Source organism: Canis lupus, chromosome 6 (assembly GCF_003254725.2).
Source record: "Canis lupus dingo isolate Sandy chromosome 6, ASM325472v2, whole genome shotgun sequence".
NCBI lineage: Eukaryota > Metazoa > Chordata > Mammalia > Carnivora > Canidae > Canis > Canis lupus.
The window spans coordinates 5,673,296-5,700,238 of NC_064248.1; the positions used below are offsets into that span (position 1 = coordinate 5,673,296).

Consider the following 26,943-nt stretch of genomic DNA (forward strand, 5'->3'; position numbering starts at 1 on the left):
AACAGAATTCTAACTGTACCATATTGTAACAGAAGTCGTGGGAATGTGGTCTATTTCTCTGTCAAAATACCGGATTGTAGTGTACTTCCCCTTCTTGTGATGATGTGAGAGGATAAAACGCCTGCGTGGGGAAATGAAGGAATGTGAGCGGTGTGGACGTCAGGATGCAGAGTTAGGCTACTATTGGCCTGATGACCCATCAAGAGGACAATCCCTGCTCCTGGACCACAGTGGACTGCGAGTGGCCAAAGCTCGGAAAACGAAACCGCGGATAAGGGGAGAGAGGAGGGCAAGATGAGGGAGAGCATGGGGGTGGGGGCACCTTATTGGAGTGTTCTAATTCTCGGAGGGTGGTGGGCTCACGGGATTCACTGCAATATTCATTGACAAGTAGACAAATGAGCAAGAATACGAATGAAAGACTAAAAACGGATGCATGGGGCGCCTGGGTATCTCAGCTGTTGAGCATCTGCCTTTGGCCCAGGGCGTGATCCCGGGGTCCTGGGATCGGGTCCCACATCAGGCTCCCTGTAGGGAACCTGCTTCTCCCTCTGCCTGTGTCTCTGCCTCTCTCTCTGTGTCTATCATGAATAAATAGATAATAAAATCTTTATTTTTTTATTTTTATTTTTTCTTTATATAAAATATTTAAAAACAGATGCATGCTACATGCAACATAGTACCTAGAGTGGCTTTTGGAAGGTAAAAAATGTTAGTGGAGAAACTCACGGAATTTAAATATAAAGCCTGCAGTTTAGTTAATCTTGTTGTACTGATCAAGATTAAGTTCCTTTTTTTTTCTTTTTAAAAAGATTTTATTAATTTCATTTGAGAGAGAAAGGATGAGTGGGGGAGCAGTAGGGGGAAGCAGATTCCCGGCTGAGCAGGAACCCCGACTTGGGGCTCAATTCCAGGACCCTGAGATCATGACCCGAGTTGAAGTCAGACGCTCAATGGACTGAGTCACCCAGGTACCTGGGGATAAATTCTTAGCGTTGACAAAGGCACGTGGTTCTGCTGACCCTAGGTGGGTCAAAGGGGACTCTATCTCATATCTGGGGACTCTATGCTATCTTTGCAACTCTTTGGAAATTAAAAATTATTTCAAAATGAAATAAATATTACATCAATCAACCAAACAATGGTCACATGCAGGGATGAACAATGGCAGAGTGGGTCTTGAACCATGGATCATGACTGATCTGGTCCATGCATGAGGTCCAGAGGAGATGGGGAGAACAGAGGGAAGAAAGCAAGCCTTCTCCCCCAGAGTTTCCTCGGGCATGGCTCTGTGTCCACATCAGTCCATCTCCTTTCCCTGGAAAGGCGCTCCCTGCCCTTCCCTGGAGCCCAATTCTGTGACCTCTAGCTGACAGGCTGCACCCAAAGAGCCGTAACAATGGCTGATGGGGCTCTCTGGCTAGAGCGTCCTGTGTTGGGGCTACCAGGCCCTTCCACTGCCCTCTCAGTGGCCAGACACTGGGATGCAGATCTCACACCTGCTGATGACAAGCCCACCGGAAACCGTGCCTGGAAATCTGCCCTTCACTCCTCACAACAAGCCTGACCTCCAGGTACTATGGTCCCCATTCTACAGATAAGGAGACTGAGGCTCACAGGAGTCAAGGTGCCTACTCAACGTCACCAAGGCCACAAGGTCCATAATCAGTGGTGCTAACACTAAGACGTGGTCTCTCTAACCCCTGGGTACTGCTTTCCCATTGAGGACGGCCCAGCACCTCCTCTGGGGTGTTCTTACAAAATCTCCTGCAGCCCTATGGCTTGAACCTGTCAGCCAGGCTTGGCAGGGCAAACACCAGGTTTTCTTGTGGGGGTTCACCCAGGAGAGGCAATCCTGCCTGGTGCCAGCCATGCACATGACCCTTCCCAAGGGGAATCACCTCCTTCTGTCTCCGCTCCCATTCCTTCCTCCAAGGTCCCAGCTACACAGCAGATGTCACTGACGTCACTGCCCCAAGGCCGGCCAAGCCCTGGGCTGAACTGTGGCCATGACCGGCCAGGCACAGAAGGCCGTGTACTAAGCATGATGCACAGGACGACAGCGCCCCTCTTGGGAAAGACGACAGATCTGGGCACTTGCACAGGCCAGCGGTAGAGAGAATGCACGTCCTGCTGCATCCCCGGGGGGGTACGGGGGTGATTTCCAGAACACGATCCAGTGACTGCACAACAGCATCCCATGCTACAGCCCAACACAGAGTGTGGTTGCTCCCTGTTGGCTGACACCTGTCTGCTTTCACCTGTGCATGATTAAAGCCCTAGCACCTGCAATGATGCCCAATACCACGGGCATGCCATGCTTGTTAGAGAAGTCAAGCACTGTTCTTCGAGCTCTGCATAGGTTTGCTCACTTAATCCTTCCAACAACCCTCTGTGGCTGGCCTTGTGAACACCTCCATTTTACAGACTAGGAAACTGAGGCACACAGACAGCTACCTGGCCCGGGTTACACAGTGTGAGTACGTGGGGGCCGGGACTTGCCCCAGATGTCTAACCAGCTGGCACGGCAGCCTCTCCCGTCCAGCCTGGAGGACAGAGTGTTCAAAACCCAGGCTTGTGATCCTGTTGACTGCTTATCAGGACCTTGTTTCCACTTGTGGGGGGAGGGAAGAAAGAGCAGGTTCTCCTACTCTGTCTACACTGCAGTTTTTTTCTCCCCCTCTCTGTACCCCCAGTCCCCAAACCCACATTTCCAACTGCCTCCTGGAGCACCTGTGATTTTGCACATCCCCAAACAGCCTCTGCACAGCTCCCTCCAACCTGTCTCCCTCCTCTCTGGGTTTCCTTCTCTGGGGTCCTCTCCTGGTCGCTGCTTCCAACCCAGGAGCAGGCTGAGTAGTGGCCCCACACTGTTCCCATCCTAGTTCCCCAAATCTGTGGCGACTTTTCTTTACATGATGGCAGACACTGGCTGGTGGGATTAAGGTAAAGATCTTGAGATGGGGAGGTTATCCTGGATCATCCAAAGTGGGTCCTAAATGTAATCACATTTACATTTAGAGAGTCCTTCTAAGAAGGAGGCAAGAAGGTTGAAGGCAGGAGTCGGGGCAGTGAAAGCAGAGGTCAGAGTGAAGCCCTCCCCAGACCGAGGAACACAGGTGGTTTCTAGAAGCTGGGAAAGACAAGGCAACAGGTTCTGCCCTCAGAGCCTCCAGAGGGAACCTGCCCCTGACATCCTGATTCGAGCCTGGCAAGGCTCATCTGGGGTTTCTTAGCTCTACAACTCTACAGGGAAAAATAATATCTGTGCTGCTTTAAGCCACTAAATCGGGGCACTTTGGTTCAAACCTGTCCCAGCCCCATGTGGCCCCCTCGCCCACAAATGCAGATGGTCACCACAAGGGCCACTTTCCCAGAGGAACTTCTGGCAGGCCCACCCCACGGCCAGTTAGGCCTCCAAACCGCTCATCTCACTTGCTCTCTGCAGCAAGAACTTCCCGCTTGGCCTCCCCAAGAGCGTTCTCTGCTCTGCAAGTCACGTCAATCATTCTCAAGATCAAGAGTCTAGGGGACCCCCGCCATCCTTTTGCTTAAAACTTGCTGAGGACTCTGCGTTGTCCGTGGGGGCAAATCCATCCTCCTTCCCCTGGCAACCGGGACCCTCTGCTGGTGTCACTCTTCCTGTTCCCAACCACCAGAGACATCACGGGGACATCATCTCAGTTGCACAGAGCACATAATGGGAACTCGGGGCTGCCTTATTTTCTGGAGTGGGCAGGGCACACCTTTTTCTCCTGCCCCATCTGTGTGGCATCTGTAACTCTGTGGAGGGGGCCTGGGCTTTACTGAGGAGCCACCACTGCTGTATCCCAGGACCCCGAGATCATGACCTGAGCTCAAAGCAGATGCTTAACTGAGCCACCCGGATGTCCAGTTTTAGGGCTTTAGAAACCAGCGACATACTCGTGATTCCCCAAATTATACTTCATTATATTTGATACTACCTCTGATCCCCCACTTGTGCATCGAAGTGCTGCTAGGGGACACCCTGCACTCAACATCCCACAAACCACGGGCCTGATTCCCCACACCTCCCCAGCTGGCTCCTCCTGCACGAGCCCTGTCTCAGCTACCGGCACCACGATCCTTCTGGAAGCCCAGCTGGAATCCCTGAGGTCAAACACCACTCCTCTGACTCATAGCCCACACCAGCAAATTCTGTTGGCTTAACTACAAACTCTACCCGGAGCCCCTGACTCCCCACGGCCCTCCCACTTCTGCCCGCACCACCAGGCCTAGTCTGGATTGTCACTAGCGCCTCCCCACCCTGTCTCTTCGTGCTTCTAGCCTGGCTATCCTCACCCAGCAGCCAGAGGGATTCTGTTCAATCCTGAACTGGATTCCCTCTCTCCCCTGCTCAGAGGCCTGCACTGGCTCCCACTGACCTGGGAGCAAAAGTCAATGTTCTTTTTACTATTATTAGTTTTTTTTTTTTTTTTTTGAGAGAGAGAGAGAGACAGAATCTCAAACAGACTCCACACTGAGCACAGAGACCACCGTGGGGCTCGATCCCATGACCCTGAGATCATGATCTGAGCCAAAATCAAGAGTTTGCCGCTTAACCCACTGCACCACCCAGGCGCCCCAACAGCCAATGTTCTGATCCAGCCTCACACAATCTGCTCTCTCTCCCCATTTCTACCTCCTCCCCTACCATGTCCTCCCCTTCTTCCTCTGACACCCTGGTAGGTGAACTTTTGCAGTTGTTTTCCTTGCACGCACTGCTCTTCCCTAGCTCCTCGGCTCACTACCACCCCCTGAGTACACCCCGAAGTACTCCCAGGCCACGGCCTAGCTAACATGCAACCCCCCGACAATACACACCCCGTCTACCATCTGCTGGCCCGCTTCTCCTGAGCACACATCTAACATACTATTATGCTTTGTGCCTTATTCTCTGCGCCCACACCATATGTCAGTTCCATGAGGCAGGGTTTGTGTTTTTTTCCAATTGGTGTTGATCGAAAGCCCAGCACCCAGCCTAGTGCCCTGGCCTCACTGCAGCCCTGGAACTGCCCAGCACCTGAGCTCCCAAACGGGAGTATCTGGTCCCCGTGCTTGCTGAGGGCTTCAGAAGGATGGGACTGCCTGTCTCCTACTCTCACCTCCCACCAGGAGGCCTCTTTCGTCACCAGACCTCCCCCCCATGAGAAAGATGGAGTCCACCCAGTAAACCACACAGGCTGAACCATCCTAAGTGCCCATGCCTCCACCCCTGTGGCTCAGAGATGCATTTCTGCACCAGCGAGAACGTCTGTTCAGCACGTGGTGCCTGGTGGCGACGCTTCCCATCTCAATTCCAGCCCAATTATAAAGGCATTGGTTGTTTCTGAGAGCTTGGGTGGTCCCAGCCGGAGAACTGGTTTCAATGTGGTTTTCTGGAATGTGGCAGGAGCATGAAGCCGCGCCCCCCCTTCCGTGGAGTCCCCAGTCCTAACAACCTTCAGGAACCGCGGGGTCCCCCTCCCCAACCAGCAGGGCTGCCACGACCCTGCTGGGTCGCCACAGGCCAGGAAAAGGCAGGGGCCTCCCGACAAGGCGCTGGTCAGCGGCCCCCACCGCCCTGCCTGGAAGAAAGGAGGCAGAGGGCCAAGGCCGGCCTGGCAGCTGGGCACCTGCCCAAGGCCTCCGGGCCCCGCCCTGCAGATGCCAGCTCTTCCCGGGAAGGCAGCAGGGAGACTGCGACTGGAGCCTAATTAACAAAGAAAAGCAGAGATAATTAAGTGGAGAAACATGTGGCTGGCGCTGGAACTGGGATATCTTTAGAAACTCGAGAAAGGGGTTTTATTTTGAGCTCTCCAGAGCGTGACAGCGTCGGGCGCGAGGGTGTGGGGAGGGCCCCCCGGGGGGGGCACATGCAGGTGGAGCGTGGGACCATCTCCAGAGGCTGAAATGACCGTGGGGGCGGCCGAAGGGTGGAGGGCCTGGGGACCGTTGGTGTCCCCCCTTGCTCCGAGTGACCTGGGGGTCCAGAGACGGGAGGTTCACTTATCTGCCATCACACAGCCCAGAAGCGATGGAGTTGGTGCCGGAGGGGGCAGAGGGGGGCTTAGCACCCCCCACCCCAGCAGACCCCTTCCCCCTCCCCTGCGCTGAGAGCAGCCCCACGCCAGTCCCCTCCTCCAGGAAGCCCACCCCACGCCGCACCTGCTGAACGGGAGGCCTCGCAGAGACCCAGCAGGGGCCCCGGTGGGGACCAGGGCGAGCAGAGCCCTCCGTGCGCCTCCCCCTCTGCTCTGCGAGCAGATCTCAGCCCCCTGCGTGGGAGGCCCTCGGCCAACTCGCCGCTCAGCTTCTCCAACTTCAGCCTCTGGGGCGTCAGTGTGATGGTTTCCTTTCCTCAGCAGGATGGAACTGAACCCGTTCCTTCAGGTAAAATTCACACTAAGGCTGTGAGGGGACTTTCCGGAGAGAGCTGGGGACCCTTCCCGAGACGTCGGCCCTGCCCTGCAAGGGCGCTGGGGCTCCGGCCGCGGGGACGTCAGCGGAAGAGCTTGCCAAGGCCGGGTCTGCAGAGTCCAGAACACGCTGCAAAGCCAGGCCTTCCAGGCCCTCCACGCTCCGCCTGGCCGGCCTCTCGCCCCCGTGCTCCCCGCTGCCCTGCCCTGCCCTGCGCCCGGGGTGCCCCCCGCTGGGACCTTCCCACTTCAGTGGGAGCTAAACCGAGGCCCAGGCAGGCAAACCTGACTTGCTGGAGTCACACAGGAAGTCGGCAGCTCTGCTCGGTCTCCGTCTCCGGGACCCGGAGCCCCTGCTCTGGGGTGGGGGGGCCGCTTCCTGGCTTCTTAGCGGAGGGTCCCCTCGCCCGGCAGGGTGGGGGACACCTGCGCTTGCCCAGGAGGGAGCTGGGCGGCACTGGGAAGTGATGTGGTGGGTGAGGACCCCCCTCCCAGCCCTTCCCGCTTCTAGATGCCCAGGGCTCCCGTCTCCAGGCAGGTGACAGTCAAGCCACAGTGGCTCCTGCTGGGAAACCCAGTGGGCCCCGGTGGGAAGTGGCTGCTCAGTATCAACTCAGATGCCCCCAGGGACAGGGACCTCACTACCCAACAAGCCTTTCTTTTGCTACTGCTATTTGAGAATAGTTCTAGAAAGTTATTTCCTTTCCCAGAAAGGCCTTGCTCTCAGATCTTCTTACCAGCAAATCCCTCCATCTCCTTTCCCTGGGGCTCCGCCTCTCTCTGGTCCTTCGCAGGCCCTGTCCACTGACCATGCGCTGGTCTGAGTGGTGGTGGCAGCGGCCACCCTCACAGGGACCGTGCCCAGCCCCCTCACCACCCTGTGCTAAAGCAGCACCAGTCAGGTCCCACCAAGGCTCCCTGGCCCCTGGAGGTCCACCGGCCCGGAGACCCTGCCTGCAGCATGGGTACCACTGTGATCCTTCCAGAACTTTCCCCCGGCTTCCCTCCCACACTGCTGCCACCTCTACATCCCAGCACCACCCACCTCCGGCTTGGGGTCAGCCTCCTCACCCCTCCCTGGCTTACCCACCCCAGTGTTGCTTTTCCAATCCACCCAGTGGTGGGTGGAGGCGTGGTTACCATGGTAATTGTAAGACAATGCAAACCTGATCCTATCATTTTGTTGACTGAAAAAAAAAAAAAGCCTCCAATGCTACAAGATAAAGCTTGAGTCACCAGCAAAGTTGTGGTCTCTGCCTTTTCTAATCCTGGCCTCATTCCTTCGCTACCCTTCTCCCCCGCTGCCCAGAAGAGCACAGACCTGGGGGTGTCCCAGGCCCCGTCCTAAGCCAGGCCGCCTCCTGCAGCTTCAGTGTGCTCAGCCGCGACGCGGGGATGACAACGGCGTCTACCCGGCGTCTCGTCTACCCGACAGGCTTGTGGAGGGCTCCGCGGGCCCTGGCATGTGTGGGCGGTGCTCAGCAGAAGCGGGGCACAGTCATTTCACAGCTACCCGCGCTTGTGGAATGCCTGCCTTCCCCTGGTCTCAGATTCCGGTGGCCTGGCAGGGAACTAGGTCTCCAGGGGGCAGAAGGGCTGGTCTTTGCCTGCAGGTGGCACTGACCTTAGGCTCTGGTGCTCAGGACGCCCTCAAGGCTCCCGTTGCATTTCCTGGGGACCAATCCACCTGCGCACACACGTTTTCCAAGCCCCTGGCCCTCTGTGCCTCGACCTGCTGTGTCACCTACAGTGGCGACCATCTTCTAAGGTGGCCCATAGGATGGAACAGGACTGTCCCTTCCCATCTTTCTAACCCTTGCCTCTGGGACCTGACACCACCAGTCTCTCACCCCTACTGGGACCCACCGCCCCTGCCCCATCACGTCCCTGTCCCCCTAGGAAGAGTCGGCAGGCGATCTCCCCGCAGTTCTCAGCTCCCCTCTTCCATCCATCCTGTTTTGGGGGGTGGGGAGGGGAGTGTCCCTCTTCTTGCCTCCCTCCCCCTGACTCATTTCTCTAAACTCATGCTGTGGCTATTCTTACCTCTAAAACCCGCTCCTGATCCCATTTCAGCTGGTAGACCCGCCCCATCTCTCTCCTGCCCCTCAAGGGCCATCTGTCCCTGCTGCGACCCATTTCTCTGCTCTCATTCCCTCTGAAGCTTGCTACTCCACTCAGGTCCCCTCCCCAGAACTGCTCTTAACCACACTGCCCATGACCTCTGGGGGACACTCAACCCCCATGGTCCAGTCTCAGGTCTCCCATACTTGACCTTGAATGCAGCACGTGGTTCAGTGGTCACCTCCAAGTTTCTCACTTGGCCTGTCCCTGGCCGCCCGCCTGTCTCTTCTCCTGTCTCCAATATCTAAATTTATTTTTATTTTTTTTAGGATTTTATTTATTCATGAGAAACACACACACACACACACACACACACACACACACACACACACAGAGGCAGAGACACAGGCAGAGGGAGAAGCAGGCTCCATGCAAGGAGCCCGATGCGGGACCCGACCCCGGGTCTCCAGGATCACACCCTGGGCTGCAGGCGGCACTAAACCGCTGCGCCACCGGGACTGCCCTATCTCCAACATCTAAATGCGGGAGGGCCCAGGGCTCTCTTGGACCCCTTCCAACTGTCGACACTCATCCCCACGGTGATCCAGTTTCATGACTCAAACACATTACATGTGGAATAGCTCCCACCTGTACGTCTCCAGCAGGACACTCTCTGATTTATAGTTTATAGATCTGGTTTGACCTGGTCACTTTGGTGTCTAATTTGCCTGACACTCAGATCCGGACCCTTCTTGCCCTCCAGCTGCTCAGGACAAAATCTTTTGCTCACATCCCATACTCTCCACCATCAGCAATCCTGTTAGCCGTATACTTTCAAAATATGTCCAGGGCCTCAGGGCCTTTGCACTAACTCCTTCCCTGGATGCTTCGACTGAGATTTTTCTTTTTTTGTTCCCCGATGGAGATTTCTACATGGCTCATACCCTTATTTCTTTCAGGCCTCAACTCCTGCTGGCCTATCTAAAATTGTCTTTTTGACAGTCCTGTGTTGTATGTCTCCATGTCGCTTCTCACTATTGAATACATTGCTTTGTCCTTCTTAGCTTCCCCGTTAGAAAATAAAGCTCCACAAGGGTAGAAATTTTTTGTCTATTTTGTATTCCTAGATTCTGCTTGCGATAAAGTAGGCAGTATAAATACATACATACATACATATATATAAATATATGTATATATAATTTTTAAAAGTAATCTCTACACCCAACATGGGGCTTGAACTCACAACCCCAAGGTCAAGAGCTGTATGCTCTTCTGACTGAGCTAGCCAGATGCCCCTTCAATAGATTTTTGTTGCACAAATGAATAAACTCAAAGGATTAATTTTGCGCCTAAGGAGGGAGAGGCAGGGTCATTGTTATAGATGCTGGCAGCCAGAAGGCAGCAGCAAAGTGCTGCCTGTTGTGGAAGAAAGATCCGGAAGCAAGGGCACGTGCTGTGTGACCTTGATCAAGCTTCTTTTTTTTTTTTAATTTTATTTATTTATGATAGTCACAGAGAGAGAAAGAGAGAGAGAGAGAGAGAGAGGCAGAGACATAGGCAGAGGGAGAAGCAGGCTCCATGCACCGGGAGCCCGACGTGGGATTCGATCCCGGGTCTCCAGGCAGGCGCCAAACCGCTGCGCCACCCAGGGATCCCTTTGATCAAGTTTCTTAACCTCTCTGAAACTCAGGTTCTTCCTTTAAGATTGGTTATTGGGGGGGATCCCATGTGCTGCTATGGGAAGGCTTTGTAACTGGCAGATCATAAGCATGACGTAGATGTTAGGTGTCCACAGTGTGAGGTGGTGTCCAATGTCCACCCCTTGGGGGACAGGACAGTTCCATAACTATGAAGCAGACTGATGAAGGAATATCATAAAGAGTTTTAAAAACATCGGGGAATGCTTATGTTTTCATTGTGTATGTACATTAATTTATAGAACAGTGAGATGTAAAATTAAAAAGCTTGGGGAAAAATCTGGAAGAAATGTATCATCATAAAAATGAACAGCCATCTGGGCACTTAGAGTTCTGTCTTCCAAATTTCCACCACGGGCGCATATCTGTGTTTCCCTTCAGGTTTTTATGACCTACTAGAATGTTCTGTGGTGGTTACGAGGGCTTCTCCTTCCTGCACTGCCACTGCTTCTTCCCAGCATTACCTTGAACACCCTCCTCTGCTGTCCTGGGTGTTGATGGCCATGGGCCCTTCTGGGTTTTGAGAGAATGCCTTGACTTGGTGCCAGGCTCACCCAGATCCCTCTCCACAGCAAATACTACCACTGTGCTCTGTGGGGACCCGTGGCCTGTGGCCCCTGATGCACATCTGTGCCCGAGAGCTGGGTGCCTGGGGCTAGGCGGGCAGGGACTCCTGTGCAGTCCCCAGGCAACTGCCTCCCTGCTCCATGCCGGGCCTGGCCTCCCTGCTTTAATGCAATGCCCCTGGGCAGGTAGGTGTGTGCTAGGTGAGGAGCCGCCCAGTGAGGAGGCAAGCAGCTCCAAGGGTGTGCACCTTTCCTGGGCCCACACGCTAGGGCTCCTGAGGTCAGGCCTTGGTCACTTGGGCCACTGCGGGCAGGGCTGGAGCTCAGTCCGGTACCAGTGGAGGGCCTGGCCCTGCCATCCATCTGCAGCCCTGGGCTCCCCCCCATCAGACCCCCTCCAGCCAGCATCCCCAACCCCTAGGGATCGATCAAGCTCCTGGCCCACAGCTCTCCTGACCTGAGATCCGAAGTCCCACCCACGGTTTCAGATTTGGCCCAAGCCCATCTTATATTATAAGCCAGGCACCTGGCCAACACTCAGCAGGAGCAGAAAGGGCTACTAGACACCAGGGGGAGAACTGAGGCCCCAGGGCAGATGTGATGTACCCAGCTGGGACAATACTAAAGGTCCCTGGGCTCATCTCTTTTGACCCAGAACAAAGCTGGCCCAGGAGCTGACATACCCTCGCCCCACTCCGCCCAGCTCACATTCCAGGAAGCACTGGGAAAGCCCCAGGTTTAACGACCCATTGATCTTCAAAGTATCATTTCCTTTAGAATTCACTTTCTCAGGATGGTTCTGTTAGGAAAGGCTTCTCTGGGAGGCTTTAATAAATGACCTAGAAAATCTGAGAGCCATCCTTCACAGGCTTCCCCTCCCAGGGATACCCCCCCCCCCTCCAGGTTCTGGGAGCAAACCTCACGCCCCTGCACCTCCCCAGCCCCCAGCCCACCCCTGATCCGCCCTCACATCCTTGTACCGCCTACTGGCCGTGCCCTCTCTGGTCTGCTCTTGCTCAAACCCTCTGCTGTATGCAAGTGGCTGCACGGGTGGGCTTCATAGAAGGTTCCAGGCCTTGGGAAAGCCTCAATGGGGAGCAACAACCATCTGCATGGACAGTTGTCCAGGGATGTCTTATAGGTACCAACGTGGACACACAACGTTCAAGACTTGGTAGGCCCTCCCCTGTCCCTATCTCCCTGGCACTATGAATCTTTCCAGAACCTGCACATGAGTTCAGGGAAAAGGGGATGAACATGGACTCAGATTCTCCCACTGTGCAATGAAGGTTTTTGGTAGGAATCTGGTTTAGTTTTACAAATCCTGTGCTTCTGAGTTTTCATTCCGTACTTTTGGAAGAGGACAAAAGAAACAGGAAAGTATCTTGAAGGCCCTGCTGTGCCCAGGATAAGGCCTGTGTCTTTGCCACGCCACACCACACCCTCCTGGCCATGCTGGTTTCACCCCCTACCTGTGCCCAGCCACATCCCCTGACAGCCCCTCTGTGCCTTCACTCAGGCTGGGCCCTAGGTCAGCACTGCACGCTGTTCTGCTCATCTCCAAGGCTCTGCTCAATGCCACCTCCTCCAGGAAGCGTTCCTAAGCCTCAGGAATAACAACCGTCACCCCCACTGGCTGAGAGCACTTCCTATCACAGCGGGTCCAGGGCTGAAGGACTTACAAATGTCTCACTTAAGCATCACAATGAAGCCCCTCCGCAGCCTGCCTGTCACTGCCCACCTTTATCCAAGTCCGATCACCTAAGGAGGCAGGTATGCCTTTCTCCATCATACAGATGAGCAATTAGAGGCTTGGGGGTGTGAAATTATGAGCCCAGGGTAACAAGGCTAGTAAAGAGGGTGCAGGGATTTGAACCTGGGTCTGTCTGAACACCAGCCTGTGCTTTCCTATGGCCCACGTGCTGCCCCCGACCCACAACACAAATCAGATTTTCTGTAACCCCTCCACATGCCCAGGACACCTGCATCTGGTTCAGCCCACCTTCTTCCAGATTATGGCACCTGCTAATGTCCTGCCCCCTCCAGAGACCTGAGCTCCTGCTCCGGTTCCCCGGGAGCTGGCCTGTGCCAGGCTTTTGCGATTATCTGATGGAGGGTTTGGGGACAGGCTATGACCTCCGGTGAGCCCTCGGAGGCCCCTGTGAGCCTGGACGCCTTCCCAGTCCAGCAGGACAAGTGGCATGAGTAAGCACAGAGCTGGCTGGCCACCCCGTCTGTCCCGGCCCCTCCAGGGTGCCACCCAGACTGGAGTGCCAATGCCTGGAAAGGCACTGGCAGACGCACCCTGAGGGCTGGGCCAGGCCTACTTTCCCATCTCCTCTTCCAGGCAGCCTGCCACCCTCTTCCACACCACGTGGGCCAAGAAAGCATTTCCCAGAGCTCTCTGCACACAGAGGAGCCAAAGCAAAGGCCGAGGGGAAGGCAGACAGCCAGACTGGCTGAGAGGCTTCAAGAAGTTGCTCTAACAGCAAATGGGCCACCAGCTCCCCTAGCCGGAGGGCAAGCCCTTGTTAGTGGAAGGGCCCGGAAGCTCCGTGCTCAGTGTGAAGGTTGCTGGCTGCCCCTCTGCCCCGCTGTGTTCATCCCCAAAGCCTGACATTCCACCACCTGGCCGGCGGCCGGCGGCTCGGAATGACATCGCACCCGGATCACTGGGCCTCCCTGCAGGGAGCCAGGCTTTGGTGCCAACAGTTCCTTCACTACAGGTGGGGCATCCGGGCAAGGTCACTGATATTCCCTGTGCCTCAGTCTCCTCCTCCATCAAAGGACACAGGAAAAGGTCACAGTCAAAGCGCTGCCCCTGTGCATTGCCCCTGCCCTGCCCGAGCAGCTACTGGTTCAGGCCCCCACGAAGACCCTTCCTTCTGGAAGCAGGGGCTGGGAGCACTGACTGCCTTACTGCCATTCTGCTGTCCCTCAGCAGAGGGAGGCTGGCCATTCTTCCCACTGCTGGGTCTGTGCTTCCTTTTCTGCTGCCCAACACTGACCCCGACACAGGCACAAACCCCCTTTGGGCTGGGAGCTGAGTCGAAGGAGCTCAGCAATCAGCCCCAGGGCCTGGCAGATTGGGGCCCCTGCCACAGGGCAGGTGAGCAGACCACAGGCTGCCCACCATGGTCCCGGAGCAAAGCAGGTCCACAGAGGGCTGGGCATCCTGTCCCAAGGCAGGCATGGGTCAGGGGCCATGGGTGACACCAGGAAAGGTGTTTCCTGGCTCCCATGGCTGGAGAGAAGGGAGTGGTGCCAGCCCCCAGTCTCACTCCTCCTCTTTGGGGTCCCTCAGCACAGCAGCAGTGGCCCCATCTCTACGCCCCTCAGTAAGTCCTGCCCTCTCACAGTTTGATGGCCTCTTGCCCCTTCCCTAGAAGCCCACCAAGTCAGGCCTTGACCCAGGGACTGGAAGCTCTGGGGTGCAGGGGTCAGTGTGCATTGGGGTGGGAGTGGGGGGGGGGGCATTACTGTGACCATGACATTGGATTCCTGTTCCAAAGGGCTCTCTATGTTCCAGATATCCCCCCATTCTCAGCACATCAGCAAAGCCTCCGCAAGGGCCTGGGGCAGCTGCAGGGTCTCCCGGGGTGGGGCTGGGGCTGGGGCTGGGCCGCAAGGCTTCCCATCTCTCCATACACAGGACCTGCGGTCAGCAACTCGGCATCTGCAGCCTCAGCCCTGGGGATCCTGGCCAGCCCAGAGTGCTCACGACGTAGGCACATCACCCTGCAGGGACACAGACTGTCTCTGCTCACTCAGGGTTTTTTTGGTCTTTTCTCACTTTTTGTTTTCTTGTAGTAATCTCTATGCCCAACGTGGGGCTCAAACTCACGACTCCAAATTCAAGAGTCGTGTGCTCTACCGACTGAGCCAGCCAGGCACCCCTCTCATCCGGGGTTTGGGAGGCCAGGACACAGCCCATGGAGGAGATGGAGGGGGTGGCCGCTTTGAAAGGCGGAAGCACTTACCAGCATCTTACCACTGAGCTTTATGCGGAAGCCCCTCCCTCTGTGATTAGGAACCACCTGTCTCCAACCTCATCCATGCACTCAGGTCATCCAGGCCCCTTCAGCAGGCTTGGAGGGCACTGACCTGGTCTGGCCCCTCCCTCCCTCCTGAACCCTGGCGGGGTTGGAGCACATGAGTCACACTCGCCCCCCTGCCACCCTCTGCTACCCCCTTCCTCTGCCGCAGGTTCCAGTGTGGCCTTCCTCCTCCGACCTGGGGCTGGTACCCAGAGGAGGTGGGAGACAGAAGGGCAGGGCCTGGCATCCCACAGTAAGCCGGGCTCCAGCCTCTGGCCCCCAGCGCGGCAGCCGGCCTCCCACGCCATGCGGCCCCCCCCGCAGCCAGTGCCTCTTACCAGGCTTTGGGATGAGTCCTTGAAAAGGCCTGGAAGAGAAACAGAGATGGGAGTATCAGGGCGGGGGCGGGGTGGGGACCTGGGAGCTCTCCAGGAATGTCTGGGGCTACCCCACACCTGCTGCATCAGACTGGTGTTTTAATAAGCTGCCCAGGGACTCACTACTGGGGCTGACACCATGACAATGTGGCAGTGCTGCTGTGTGGGAGGGTGGCCAGGGCCTCCTGCCAGCTCCGACCAGGCTGGCTCTGTGTGACCCCAGACAAATCACCTGTCTCAGTGTCCTCCCCTCCAAAGTGGGCTGACTACCTCTCCCTGGGGCTGGGAGGGCAATGAGTGGGTGCTGCAGGTGGGCAGGAGGTGACAGGAAGGCCACCCCTGTTGTGGTGGTGGAGGTGGGGTTCCTTGCACCCTGGCTGGCCTGCAGTCACCCTTCTGCAACCTCCTCCCCCACGCCCACCTTGGAGACCCAGGATGGCACCAGTCAGGAGGGCAGAACAGGGCAGGGCAAGGTCAAAGGCAAGGCCAAGAGCCCCCCCAGCCCCCATGCTAGCCTGGCCTCCTCGCCCTTCCCCTGAGTACCTGGTGACTGTGAACTTGATCTTGTCAGCCACTGCGAGGATCCTCTCCAGGTTCTGGGAGCCAAAGGTGCAGGGCTTCCGAAACGGGATTCCTGGGGGGAGCCCCTCAATGATCACTGAGCCGGGGTTACTCTTGATCCGCTTGTAGGGGACTTGGACTGGGTATTTGATGCCCAGGGCTTCTCCTGTTGAGAACGGATAGAGGAATTGTCATCAAGAGCCAGAGCAGTGCTGCTGTGTGGGCACAGGGGCGCAAATGTGATGGGAGGGCATGCACGTGGCGGTCTAAGGGGGCTGGTGTGTAGCCCCGTAAAAAGGCACAATCAGTGGGGACCAGGAGTTAGTGAGTGGGTCGTGTAGGGGTCCAGAGTGTCCAGGGGGACTGAGGAATGGGCTGAGCACGTATGGCTTCAGCCACGGGGGAGAGGGCAGCTCAGGTTCCTCAGCCTCACAGGCTGAGAATCTGGAGGCCCACCTGGAAGATGGGACCCAAGGGCATGGCTAGCCCTTCCCTACAACGTCTGGCCCCCCAGAAGTCCCCCGACCCCAGGCTCTGCCTCACCCTGGTTCAGGACCTGCCTGGTCTGAGGGCAGATTGCGTTTGGGGTCCCTCCTGGACAGAGGGAAGGCGTTCACTGGGATCCCTCCAAGGGGCTCATTGAGAGCATCATCCCCTGCATCGCAGGATGTCCCTTTATGAAGACACAATGCAGAAATCTCTGCACGTCTCAGCTCAAAGGGCAAAAGCAGAACCTTCTCTGTGCAGTAAACTAATTTTTATCTCAGGGACACTGGGAATGGTATTTCCCTTTTTGTTCTGGCTCCCAGGAAACTCAGAGCCCGATTTGTCATCTGCATCCATCAAGTACAGAATCTCGAGGGCTTCCTATTACGCCTGTCTTGGTGCCATCATTCCAGCCCAGTTTTGTGGTTTTTTTTCATTGAGAGAATTTCCAAACCATACAGCTGGCCATTTTAAGTTCACAATCCAAGGGTTTGGGGTATACACGTGAGGTGGTGAAATTATCACCACTAGCTAGTTCCAGGACATATTCGTCACTCCAGGAAAAAAAACCTGTAGCCATCCACAGCCATTCCCTATCTTGTCTCCCTGAGCCTACTCTGTCTTGATGGATTGTCAGCCTGTTTAAAAAAATTTTTTTTTAAAGATTTTACTTATTTATTTGAAAGAGAGAGAGAGAGAGAGAGAGAGAGAGAGAGAGAGAGACTGTGTGCACGAGCAGGGGAGGGGGTAGAGGGAGAAGGAGAAGCAGATTCCCCACTGAGCAGAGAGCCTGATGACAGGCTTGATCCCAGGACCATGACCTGAGCCGAAGGCAAATGCTTCACCAACTGAGCCACCCCAGCTGCCCTTTGTTTTTATAATTTATTATTATTATTTTAATTAATTTATTTATTCATGAAAGACACACACAGAGAGAGGCAGAGACACAGGCAGAGGGAGAAGCAGGCTCCATGCAGGGAGCCCGATGTGGGACTCGATTCCAGACTGGGATCACACCCTGAGCTGAAGGTAGATGCTCAACCACTGAGCCACCCAGGCATCCCTATGTGCCCCCTTTTTAATTCTTTACCCTGATTTTGCTGCTAACTAGTTTACATGCAATTGCTAGGAGATCCTTTTTTTTTTTAAGTTTTATTTATTTATTCATGAGAGACACAGAGAGAGAGCACGAGGCAGAGATATAGGCAGAGGAAGAAGCAGGCTCCATGCAGGGAGCCCGATGTGGGACTCGATCCAGGACTCCAGGATCACGACCTGAGCCAAAGGCAGACACTCAACTGCTGAGCCACCCAGGGGTCCCTAGGCAATCCTTTTTGAAATGAAAAAATAATTGGACACACAGGAAAATTTATACCCACAATCCACCGGTGCGAGGGAGCACTACGGTCTCCATGGTGCCAAATCCAGTAACACTTGCACTTCTTTCAACAAAGTCTGGCACTGATGACCATGCTGCCCTCCCTGAAGCCCTCTTCTCGATGTCCATGGCCCCATTTTCCCAGTTTCCCCCCTTTCAGGTCACTCTGCTGCCTCTGGACCTGACCTCTAAACACCAGGGCTTCTTAGCCTTTGGTCTGGATAATCTTTCTTGCTCCTCTACCCTCATGGCCTAAGGTTTACATCCAATCCAGACACTTCTGAACAGCAGACCAGATCTCCACTTGCCTATGGGTTATCTCCACTCAGCCCTCAAACTCAACACATCCAAGATGGAACCCATCATCTCCTCCTGGTTTCCCCTTGGTAAGGGCGCCGCCCCTTCTCTCTGGCTGACAGTTTGGGTGTCCACCTGTCTCCAGGCCCACGTGCTCTACCCCCCAACACCCTCCATGTCACAGTGACTGGGTGAGGAATGGACATGTGACTCAGGGGGGACCAGTGAGAAACAAGGAGAAGGCTCAGGGAATTCTAGGAAAGAAATCCTTCACTCTCTGGAGAAAGCCCGTGGAGCAGCCAGCTCTCTTTCTCCTTCCCCAAGATGTAGGTGGGATGTCTCGACCAGCTGTGGCCTTCTGCCAGCAAGTGGGAAGCCAGCCTGAGATTGATGCCAACATGGTGGAGAGACACCAAGGATACTTCTGACCTGCTGGAACCAGTGGATCCTGAAGGCTGCTGGACTTTCCATGCTATGAGCTGTGGCCGATTATACTGTCCAGTGACAGCTGCACCAATATTTCTCCCATCCCACATGTTCCTCTTAGCAACACGTCGACACTCCCTCACAGAGAACTGGGGCCTTTGTCCCCACCCCTTGAACCTGGGTGGGACTCTAATGACCTCGACCAACAGCATGTGGTGGAGGTGACGATGCATAGCTTCTGAGACTGGTTCACAATCCAGCCACCTTGGGGAAGCTACGTTGGAGGGTCCCTGTGGAGACAAGGCACAGAGACGGGGAGAGATGCCCCAGGGGCCTGGCTACTCCAGCACCAGCTGCTCCCCCGGCCCAGCCGGCAAACACCGGAAGTGAAGATGCTGGCAAGGGGACTCCAGCCTTGGCCACCTTCTGCCTACAACCTCAGGCCAGACTCCAGAGGAGAGCCACCCAGAGCTGCTCCCAGACTCTGGACTTATTGATCCCATGAGAAAGAATAATAGCCATCGTGATTGTAGGCTGCTCAATCTGGGGTGATCTGGTCTGTGGCCATAGTAACTGGATTGGGAGCCTCTACGGGGCCCCTCCGCTCCAGCCTGACTCCCCTACTTCAGCTTCCTGTCCCTTCCGAGGACGAACAGCAGGGCCTTTGCACGTGCTATTACCGCAGCTGGACTGTCCTGCCTTCACACGCTGCCACATTAACTCCTTACCCACCCTTCAGTTCTCTCCTTAGAGAGGCCTCCCTGGTTCCCAGTCCAAGGTAAGTATCCAAATTATCCTCTCTCGAGCAGCTTGCTCTTTTCCTGCAAAATCATGGAATAGGTCCTCCCTGTTAGTAGATTCCATGTGTAGTTCCTGAATATCTGTCTTACCTCATTGGTTTACAGGGCCCAAGAGGGCAGGGGCTCTGTTTCCTCCACTGCTCTACCCCCAGAGTCTGGCACGTAGTAGGTGCTCAAGCAATGTCCGTGAACGAACGAATGGTTTTCCCAGAAATGACCACGGCTCTAGGTGGGAAGCTCCTGCCTCTCTTCCCAGGGCGCCGGGCTGCTCCCGCCTGGGTGCCCCGGGGCTCACCGTATTTCTTATTGAACAGATCCTGGACTTGCTCCCTCAGCGTGTTGGCGATGTCGATGCGCGAGAGTCTAGTATCATAATTTTCTGCGAAGTGAAAAACAATTATGGATTTGGGCCGTTAAATTAAAGGGCACTTGGGGACTTTTAAGGAATATGATTTTCTAATTATGGGGAACTCCTTCTCTGGCAATTATCAGATCCTCCGAGTGGGCCCCTCAGAGTCCTTCAGAAGGAACATCTAGACAGAGATGTGTTTTTCCGGAAGGACGCACGCGGTTGTGACAACAGCCATGAGTGGGAAATTAAGTTAATTGTTGACATTTGAAAACCACCAAACCAGTAAATAAGCCTGAAAGGTAAGAGGCCCCATGAGAGGCAGCAGGTTCTGGCGCCCTGGTGGGCTAGGGGCAGGGCCTTTGGGGGGGGCGGTGGGAAGGACCACTCTGGGTCGCTCCCCTTTGCTGGGGGCATCAGCTAAGGACTCCATGGGCCAGCCTATGCTATAGGGGCCCCAGATGGGCTGCGGACCTCAAGAGGTTGTAGCCTGGCACTGCCTGGGGAGAGAATGGGGAGGGAGGAAGGGAGTGGACCTCTGGGTGACTGGGTGGTGGGGGTGTGGTGAGGACCCCCTCTGCTGTGAGGCTGGGTATGAGGAGCTGTGAGTGGGCTGAGAGCCATCAGGGTCCCTCGTCACAGCTGGTGGTTCTGCTGCCCGGGGGGCAGGGAGACAGGGCAGGGAGCAGCTGCCCCTCCAGGATCTGGGTCCTACCTCTGGACGCCCCACTCCCTGGGCTGGCCCTTCCTGTCACTGGTCTCGCTGGTCTGTCCCCTCAGAGCCACAGGGATCAGCCAGGGGCCACGTGGGGAACACCCGGCCTCGGGGACACATGGCCACACCCCTGAGTGGTCCTCACATGCACACGGACTCCCTGCTTCTGTTTCTCCTGCCTGCCACCCCGCCTGCATTGGTGCAAGCTTCTCCTACCTTCCATCCATCTTCCTCCCTGCTCACTGCCTCTCAGTCCTTCTTGATTCTCCTCCACAGACCCCCTGGCCCTTGGGCACTTGGCCTCCTTGGGCTTCCGCATTTAGACGACAGCTAACTGCCTGGTAGGGAGTGGGTCAGATGGACAGCAGGCCGGCCCCTGCCCTGCGCCCTGCCATCCCCTCTACACCCTGATGGAGACTTCTCTTCCTGCCCCACCTGCCAGCCAGCCTCACCCAGTCCCCCAGGCCCTGACGTGGGGAGGTCAGCCCCTCCCACCCACAGCCTGGCCCTCCAAACCCAAGCCAGGTCAGATCATGGCACTGGGACAGCTGACTCCATCCTGAGCTGCAACCTTACCTTGAAAACCCTGTCTCTTCAGGCTCTCGTCCACAAGGGGGTCCCCGGAATCCCTCTCTGGGGGCGGGGAGGGGGGGAGAGAAGCCAGGGTGAGCAGTCAGCTCCTGGGACCCAGGCACAGAGGTGGTATCTTTGGGGGGGAACCCGACAGGGAGGGTGGTGGGGGCACCAGGGGAGGCGGGACCAGGAGAGAGGAAGGATGAGGGATGGTGGCACAGACCGGGGACCCCCCACCCATCTGGCCGGTGCCTCAGCCCATGACCTTGCGCGGGGTACCTTGGCTGTCCGTGATGGGCTCTTTGACTCCCTCGGTGAGCAGCTCAGGCCTGGAAAACACAGCAGGGCAATCACTGAGGCCCCTCCGGGTCTCCCTCTGCAGCCTCATTCCACACCCCTGAGTCTACACAGCTATGCAACAGGCCCTCCCAGCTCTGGACAGCCCAGCTCTGGGGTTCCTGTCCCTTCACCCACACCAGCATCCCCCCAGCCTGGCACCTGTCCTGCCGACCCACACCTGACATCGGGGGGCTGTGCTGGGCTCTGCGGATCTGGCCCAGAGGGAGGCCGGCTCGACCCACACCAAGCAGAGCTGACACCGCCCCTTGGCTCTGGGATGCTTCCCACAGGGCCGGCTGGAAGTGCAGAGGCAGCCGGGCTTACCCCATGGCAAGATCTTGAAGGGCAGGGAAGGTCCCCATGGGGTTTCTGGAGGGTTCACTTGGAGTTGGGGCCTCGGGGACCAACTCCCTGCTTTGCATTCATGTCTGTAACTCTAGACCCCACAAAGGCCTTCCTGGATGTCCTGGAGGCCTCTCGACCTGCTTGAGGCGGGTACTGTTTCCATCATTTACAGGATGAGGAGCCAGGCACAAAGAAGGTGAGTGAGGTGCCCTGGCCCCCTCACCCGGGCGTCTCTCCAGCCGAGAGACCTTTCATCTGATGTGTCGGCACAGAGCACTTTAGCCTGGGAGCCCTGCTCTGCTCCTGACTCTCACAGGTGACAGTGGAGACGCCATTCTACTTCCTGGCCTCAGTTTCCTCATAAGGAGAAGGGGGAGAGGTAGTGGCGGAGGGGTTCTACATGCAAACTTCTCTAGCTCCTGAGGCTGTACTCCAGGGCAGGGCTGTGTCTCCTTCCCTCCCCACTCAGCCCTGTGAGCCCAGCTCTGGGCAGATACCCAGGTGCCTAGTGCCAGAAGAGGCACCAAATCCTCATCCATTGGCTGCCTGATTGGGGGGGGTGCCCTGTGAATCTGGCCTTTGGCCTCCCTTCTAGGCAGGGTCTCTGTGCCACTGCCTGGCCACCACTGTGACAGAGAGCTCATTACCTCTCCTGGCAGCCTCACCCACAGACCCATCCTCACACTGAACCCCGGTCGGCATGAACCCCCTGCCCCATGACACCCTTCGGGAGATTTGAAGGAATGGTGTCCCCATTCCACGGTCCCCTGGCCAGCCTGATCTCCTCAATGCCCTCGGCCTGCCACTGACTCCAGACCATGCCTCCCTCTCTTAGAGCGGATAGGCCTGCGTTGAAAACAGAGCATTTACTTACTTACTTTATTTATTTATTTTAAAGTTTCTATTTATTTATTCATGAGAGACACACAGAGAGAGGCAGAGACACAGGCAGAGGGAGAAGCAGGTTCCCTGTGGGGAGCCCGATGTAGAACTCAATCCCAGGACGCCGGGATCACGCCCTGAGCCAAAGGCAGACGCTCAACCACTGAGCCACCCAGGTGCCCGAAAACAGGGCATTTAGAATCAGTGCTATATAACAGAGTTTGTTTCCTGTCTCTGGCTTCTGGGAGGTAACCTCTCATCTTTGGTATTTCTCCAGTGACAGGAGTGTCTGAGTTATTATTCCTGGCGGGGACACTGGGATCACACCTAAGTTTATGCTAACGAGATGACTCAGGATTCTGGAAGATGCACCCTGTGATCAGAGGGCCGGGGCTTTGAGCCACCTGATATCCGCCCACCCTCCTGATTTCTAGAGGCAATCAAGCATGCCAACATAATGAATCCCAATAAAAATCATGGACACTGAAGCTCGGTGCTGAAGGGCGACATGCCCTGATACTGTGGGGACCTTGACTTCTGTGTCCCTTCATTTGGCCTGTCTTGATTATTATCCTTGACACAAAAGTAATTGTAATATAGCACTTCCTGAGTTCTATGAGTGGTTCCAGCTAGTTATTGAACCCTGGGGAGTCATGGAGGGGGGGCCTCAGATTCTGAGCCAGTTGCTCAGAAGTGTAGGTGGTCTAGGGACCCCTGAACTTGCAGCTGGGGTCTGTGGCCTAACCTCTGGGGTCTGCAAATGCCGGGTGGTCATGGTCAGAATGCATAACATCCACCAGAACGTTCCACCACTACTTCCCTGGGCATGTTCAAGGGTCAACTCTGTATTTTTTATGGGACGAACTGTGCCCCCCCTGAATTTCATATGCTGAAGCCCTGACCCTGCAGTACCTTGGAATGTGACTATATCTGAAGACGGTGTCTTTAAAGAGATGGTTAAATTTAAATGAGGACATGGTGGGGGGTGTGCCCTTATCCCCTGACTGGTGCTCTTATAAGCAGAAGAGAATAGATCACATGGAAAGAGACCCCAGGGATGTGAGCACACAGAGAAAAGGCCCCCTGAAAACACAGTGAGCAGGTGGTGACTTGCACATGAAGGAGAGAGGTCTCTGGTGAAACTGAACCTGCCAACACATTGATCTTGGACTTCCAGCCTCTAGAACAGTGAGAAATAAATCTCTGTGGTTTCAGTGCTCCCCCCCGCCCTGTCTGTGATCCTTTGTTACAGCAGCCTCAGCAGACCAATACGCACCAGTATCTGTATCCATACATATATAGAAGATAAATGCATATACTTAATTGAGATGGAACTTACATGCCATAAAATTCACCTCTGAAGCATAACCCGGGGTTCTTGGGAGGTTCACAAAGTTGTTTATACAGATGTATGTCTACCTGATTCCAGAACATTTACATCACCTGCCAAAGGCACCCTTCTCTAAAGTAAAATAAATGACAAGTGGCTCCTTTACACTTAATATTCCCAGCAGTATTTTCTGGTTTTTAAAATGAGAAATCACAAAATAAATATACTAAGTGCTCAATCTCTCAGAATCACCCTCAAATGTCACACCTAGCACAGCTCAGCGCTCTCTCAAAATCATAGACTTTGCTTGACTTTCAGGAAACTCGAATCAGTTAAACTTAACTTTTAAAACTGATTAAAAATAAATAAATAAAACTGATAGATTTTGAGGGCACCTGGTTGGCTCAGCTGGTTAAGTGTCTGCCTTCAGCTTGGGGTCATGATCCTGGGGTCTTGGGATTGAGCCCCACATCTGGCTTCCTGCTCAGGACAGGGCAGAATCGACCTCTCCCTCTCAGTTCTGTCCCTCTCCCTCCTCCTGTGCTCTCTCTCTCTCAAATAAGTAAATAAAATCTTTTTCTTTTTTTTAAGATGTATTTATTTATTCATGACAGACAGAGAGAGAGGCAGAGACACAGGCAGAGGGAGAAGCAGGCTCCATGCAAGGAGCCTGACGTGGGACTCGATCCTGGGTCTCCAGGATTACGCCCTGGGCTGAAGGCGGCACTAAACCGCTGAGCCACCAGGGCTGCCCAAGTAAATAAAATCTTAAAAAAACTGATTTATTTTTAAAGACATGGAAATCCTCATCCAGGCAAAGCACATGAGCAAACCTCAAAAGCTAACTCAAAAGGTGGCACATTGTCACTGCATTTGTAGGACATTCTGGAAAAGGCAAAACAATGATGGAAGATTGATGGGCGGTCGCCAGGGGCTGGGGTGGCCCACAAAGGGACACAAGGGAACGTTTTGGGGTGATGGGACTGTGCCATATGTTTTATTTTCCTAAGATTATTTATTTATTTATTCATGAGAGACACAGAGAGAGAGGCAGAGGCACAGGCAGAGGGAGAAGCAGGCTCCATGCCGGGAGCCTGATGTGGGACTTGATCCCAGGACCTGGGATCATGATCTGAGCCAAAGGCAGACGCTCAAACACTGAGCACTTAGGTGCCCCGATCATCTTGATTGTGGTGGTGGTTATATGACGTATGAACTTGTCAAAGTTCAAAGGACTATACACTTAAAACTGGTGAATTTTACCAAATATAATTAAACTCCAATAAACTTGACGTTACGAAAAAAAAACAGACCTATCTCCATTGAGTATTTACAGTGTGCCAGGCCCTCTGCTGAGCCTTGACCTCCACTGCCACTCCAGGAAGTGGCATGGTGCTTCCCGTTTAACACCCTGGAGCCACCTACCCAAGGTCATGGGGAGGAGAGGGACCCTGGGCTCACACCCGGAGAGGGCCTCTCGGTCTGCGGAGAGCCACCCAACTAGTCTGCCTCCCTTTCTAAGTGTAAAGCGGCATGATAAAATGCTCGTGAGACCGCAGAGGGGAGCTGTGTCCGCACTGAACAATGAGAAAGGTCAGCTCGTGAGGACGTGCTGTGAACTTGGCTCCTACCTCTGAGCTGCCCAAGTGCTTCTGGTTCTCAGTCTGGAGGTCGGATGTGGCAGGCGCCCCCAGGGATCACGTCCCTTCTGGATGTGTTCAGAACATTCAGGCCCCAAGGTCCTGTCCCCGCCCCGACCTCTCCCCTGAGCAGGGAGGTGAGTCCCATTATCCACCTGCCGTCCCCCCTGCAGGAAGACCCCACACACTGCAGACAAACCCGTATCAGACCCGACTCCAGACTGCAGCCTCTGCCTGCACCCCCTCCATCGCAGAGGATGGCATCACCGCCACCCCAGGTGATCAGACCCGGAGCCATTCAGATCCCTTTTTTTCTCACATTCCACATCCAACATGTCAGCAAATTCTGACAGCTCATCTTCAGAATACCGCCTGAATGGGACTTCTCACCAAGCTACCACCTTGCCCGGGGGCCAGAGGAAAGCTTCCTCGCTGGTCCCTGCTTCTGCCCCTGCCTGCCCACAGCCCCCAGATCCTCTTCTACCTCACAGCTGGAGAAAAAAAAAAATAAAGACCAGATTGCATCATATTCTCAGAATCTTCCTTGGATCTTCCAGTGAGTTGTCATTAAATATAAGATAAAATCCCAACTCTTTAAGCTAGACCAAGACCCTGTATAATCTGGCCCCTGCTCCCTCCTAGGCTTTACTACTCTTCCCTTGCTCACTGTGCATGGCCACGCCACGCTGGTGCTTCACTGGTCTTCAGACACGCAAGCATGCCCATGCCTCAGTGCCTTTGCACCTGCCATTCCCTCTGCCTGAATGGTCTCTCACCAGGTATCAGCATGCCATGCTTCCTGATAGGCTCCTCCTGCCCCTCTCTGCCCCCAGACCATGGGTTATAGCATTTATCTCTACCTGACATCATACGGTAGTTTTAGTCAATGAGACTGGCCAACTCGAGGGCAGATCTCGGCATGTGCTGCTTCTCACAGCCTAGTGCACAGCTGGCACTCAAGATGTATTTGTGGAAGGCAAAAATCACATGTTCATTATTTGTATCTCTTGGAGAACCCCATTCCTTGTTCCTCCTGGCGCAAATGAAGCCCTGTTGGGGGCCTGCCCCCAACAATGCATCACCTGCCAAGAAGGTATGCCATGAATCTCTCAATTTGGGGGCCTCAAATCCCCCAGGGGGAAGAACCCTTAGGACTCTCCTCTTTCCTGCCACTTTCAACCAAACCAAGCCTAAATTCACATGACACCACAGTAACACACAGTACCAACAAACAAGTCACCCCAGAGCCCCCTCTCACTCCCTGCCCTAAATCAATAATTGCCTCCACCTCCACAGGGGCTTTATGTCTGAGCTGGGCACACAGGCTGGATATGTGGAGCTCTACTGGGCCCTCGAAGACAAAAACCCTGGGGTAATGGGCATTGCCCTCAGCAATACCTCTGGCCCAGGATACCAACACATGCCCAGAGAATCCTCAGAACAGTCCAGGATCTCAAGCCAGCGGACAGATTTCCATTCCACATGTAGGTAAACAGTAGGGTTGCTTCGGGTCCAGCAGGCCTGGGCAAAAACCTCATGCCTGCCCAACTGTGGCCAAACCCCCCCTCCCCCTGCCAGTTTCAAAACAATAAAAAAGCCTGCCCCAATCTAAAGATGAAGATGGCAATCTGGTGCTACCCCGAGATGCCAGGCAGGCCTGGAGGG

At 55.1% G+C, this 26,943-nt stretch overlaps 1 protein-coding gene across 5 annotated transcripts in view; it reads right to left on the minus strand.

Moving 5' to 3' along the window:
* The window catches only part of GTF2IRD1 (GTF2I repeat domain containing 1), a 110,659-nt gene that overhangs the window by 15,445 nt on the left and 68,271 nt on the right, over window positions 1–26,943 (minus strand). For 3 of the 5 annotated variants that reach the window (XM_035717841.2, XM_035717838.2, XM_035717839.2), the window contains exons 18-22: window positions 21,022–21,071; window positions 20,746–20,802; window positions 19,401–19,484; window positions 15,701–15,884; window positions 15,119–15,147 (exon numbers count right to left, since the gene is read on the minus strand). In XM_035717841.2, the coding sequence (XP_035573734.1) occupies window positions 15,119–15,147; window positions 15,701–15,884; window positions 19,401–19,484; window positions 20,746–20,802; window positions 21,022–21,071 (404 nt within the window). Of the gene's footprint in view, window positions 1–19; window positions 122–15,118; window positions 15,148–15,700; window positions 15,885–19,400; window positions 19,485–20,745; window positions 20,803–21,021; window positions 21,072–26,943 lie in introns of all 5 variants that reach the window. The other 2 variants (XM_035717843.2, XM_035717842.2) reach the window with 2 other exon arrangements.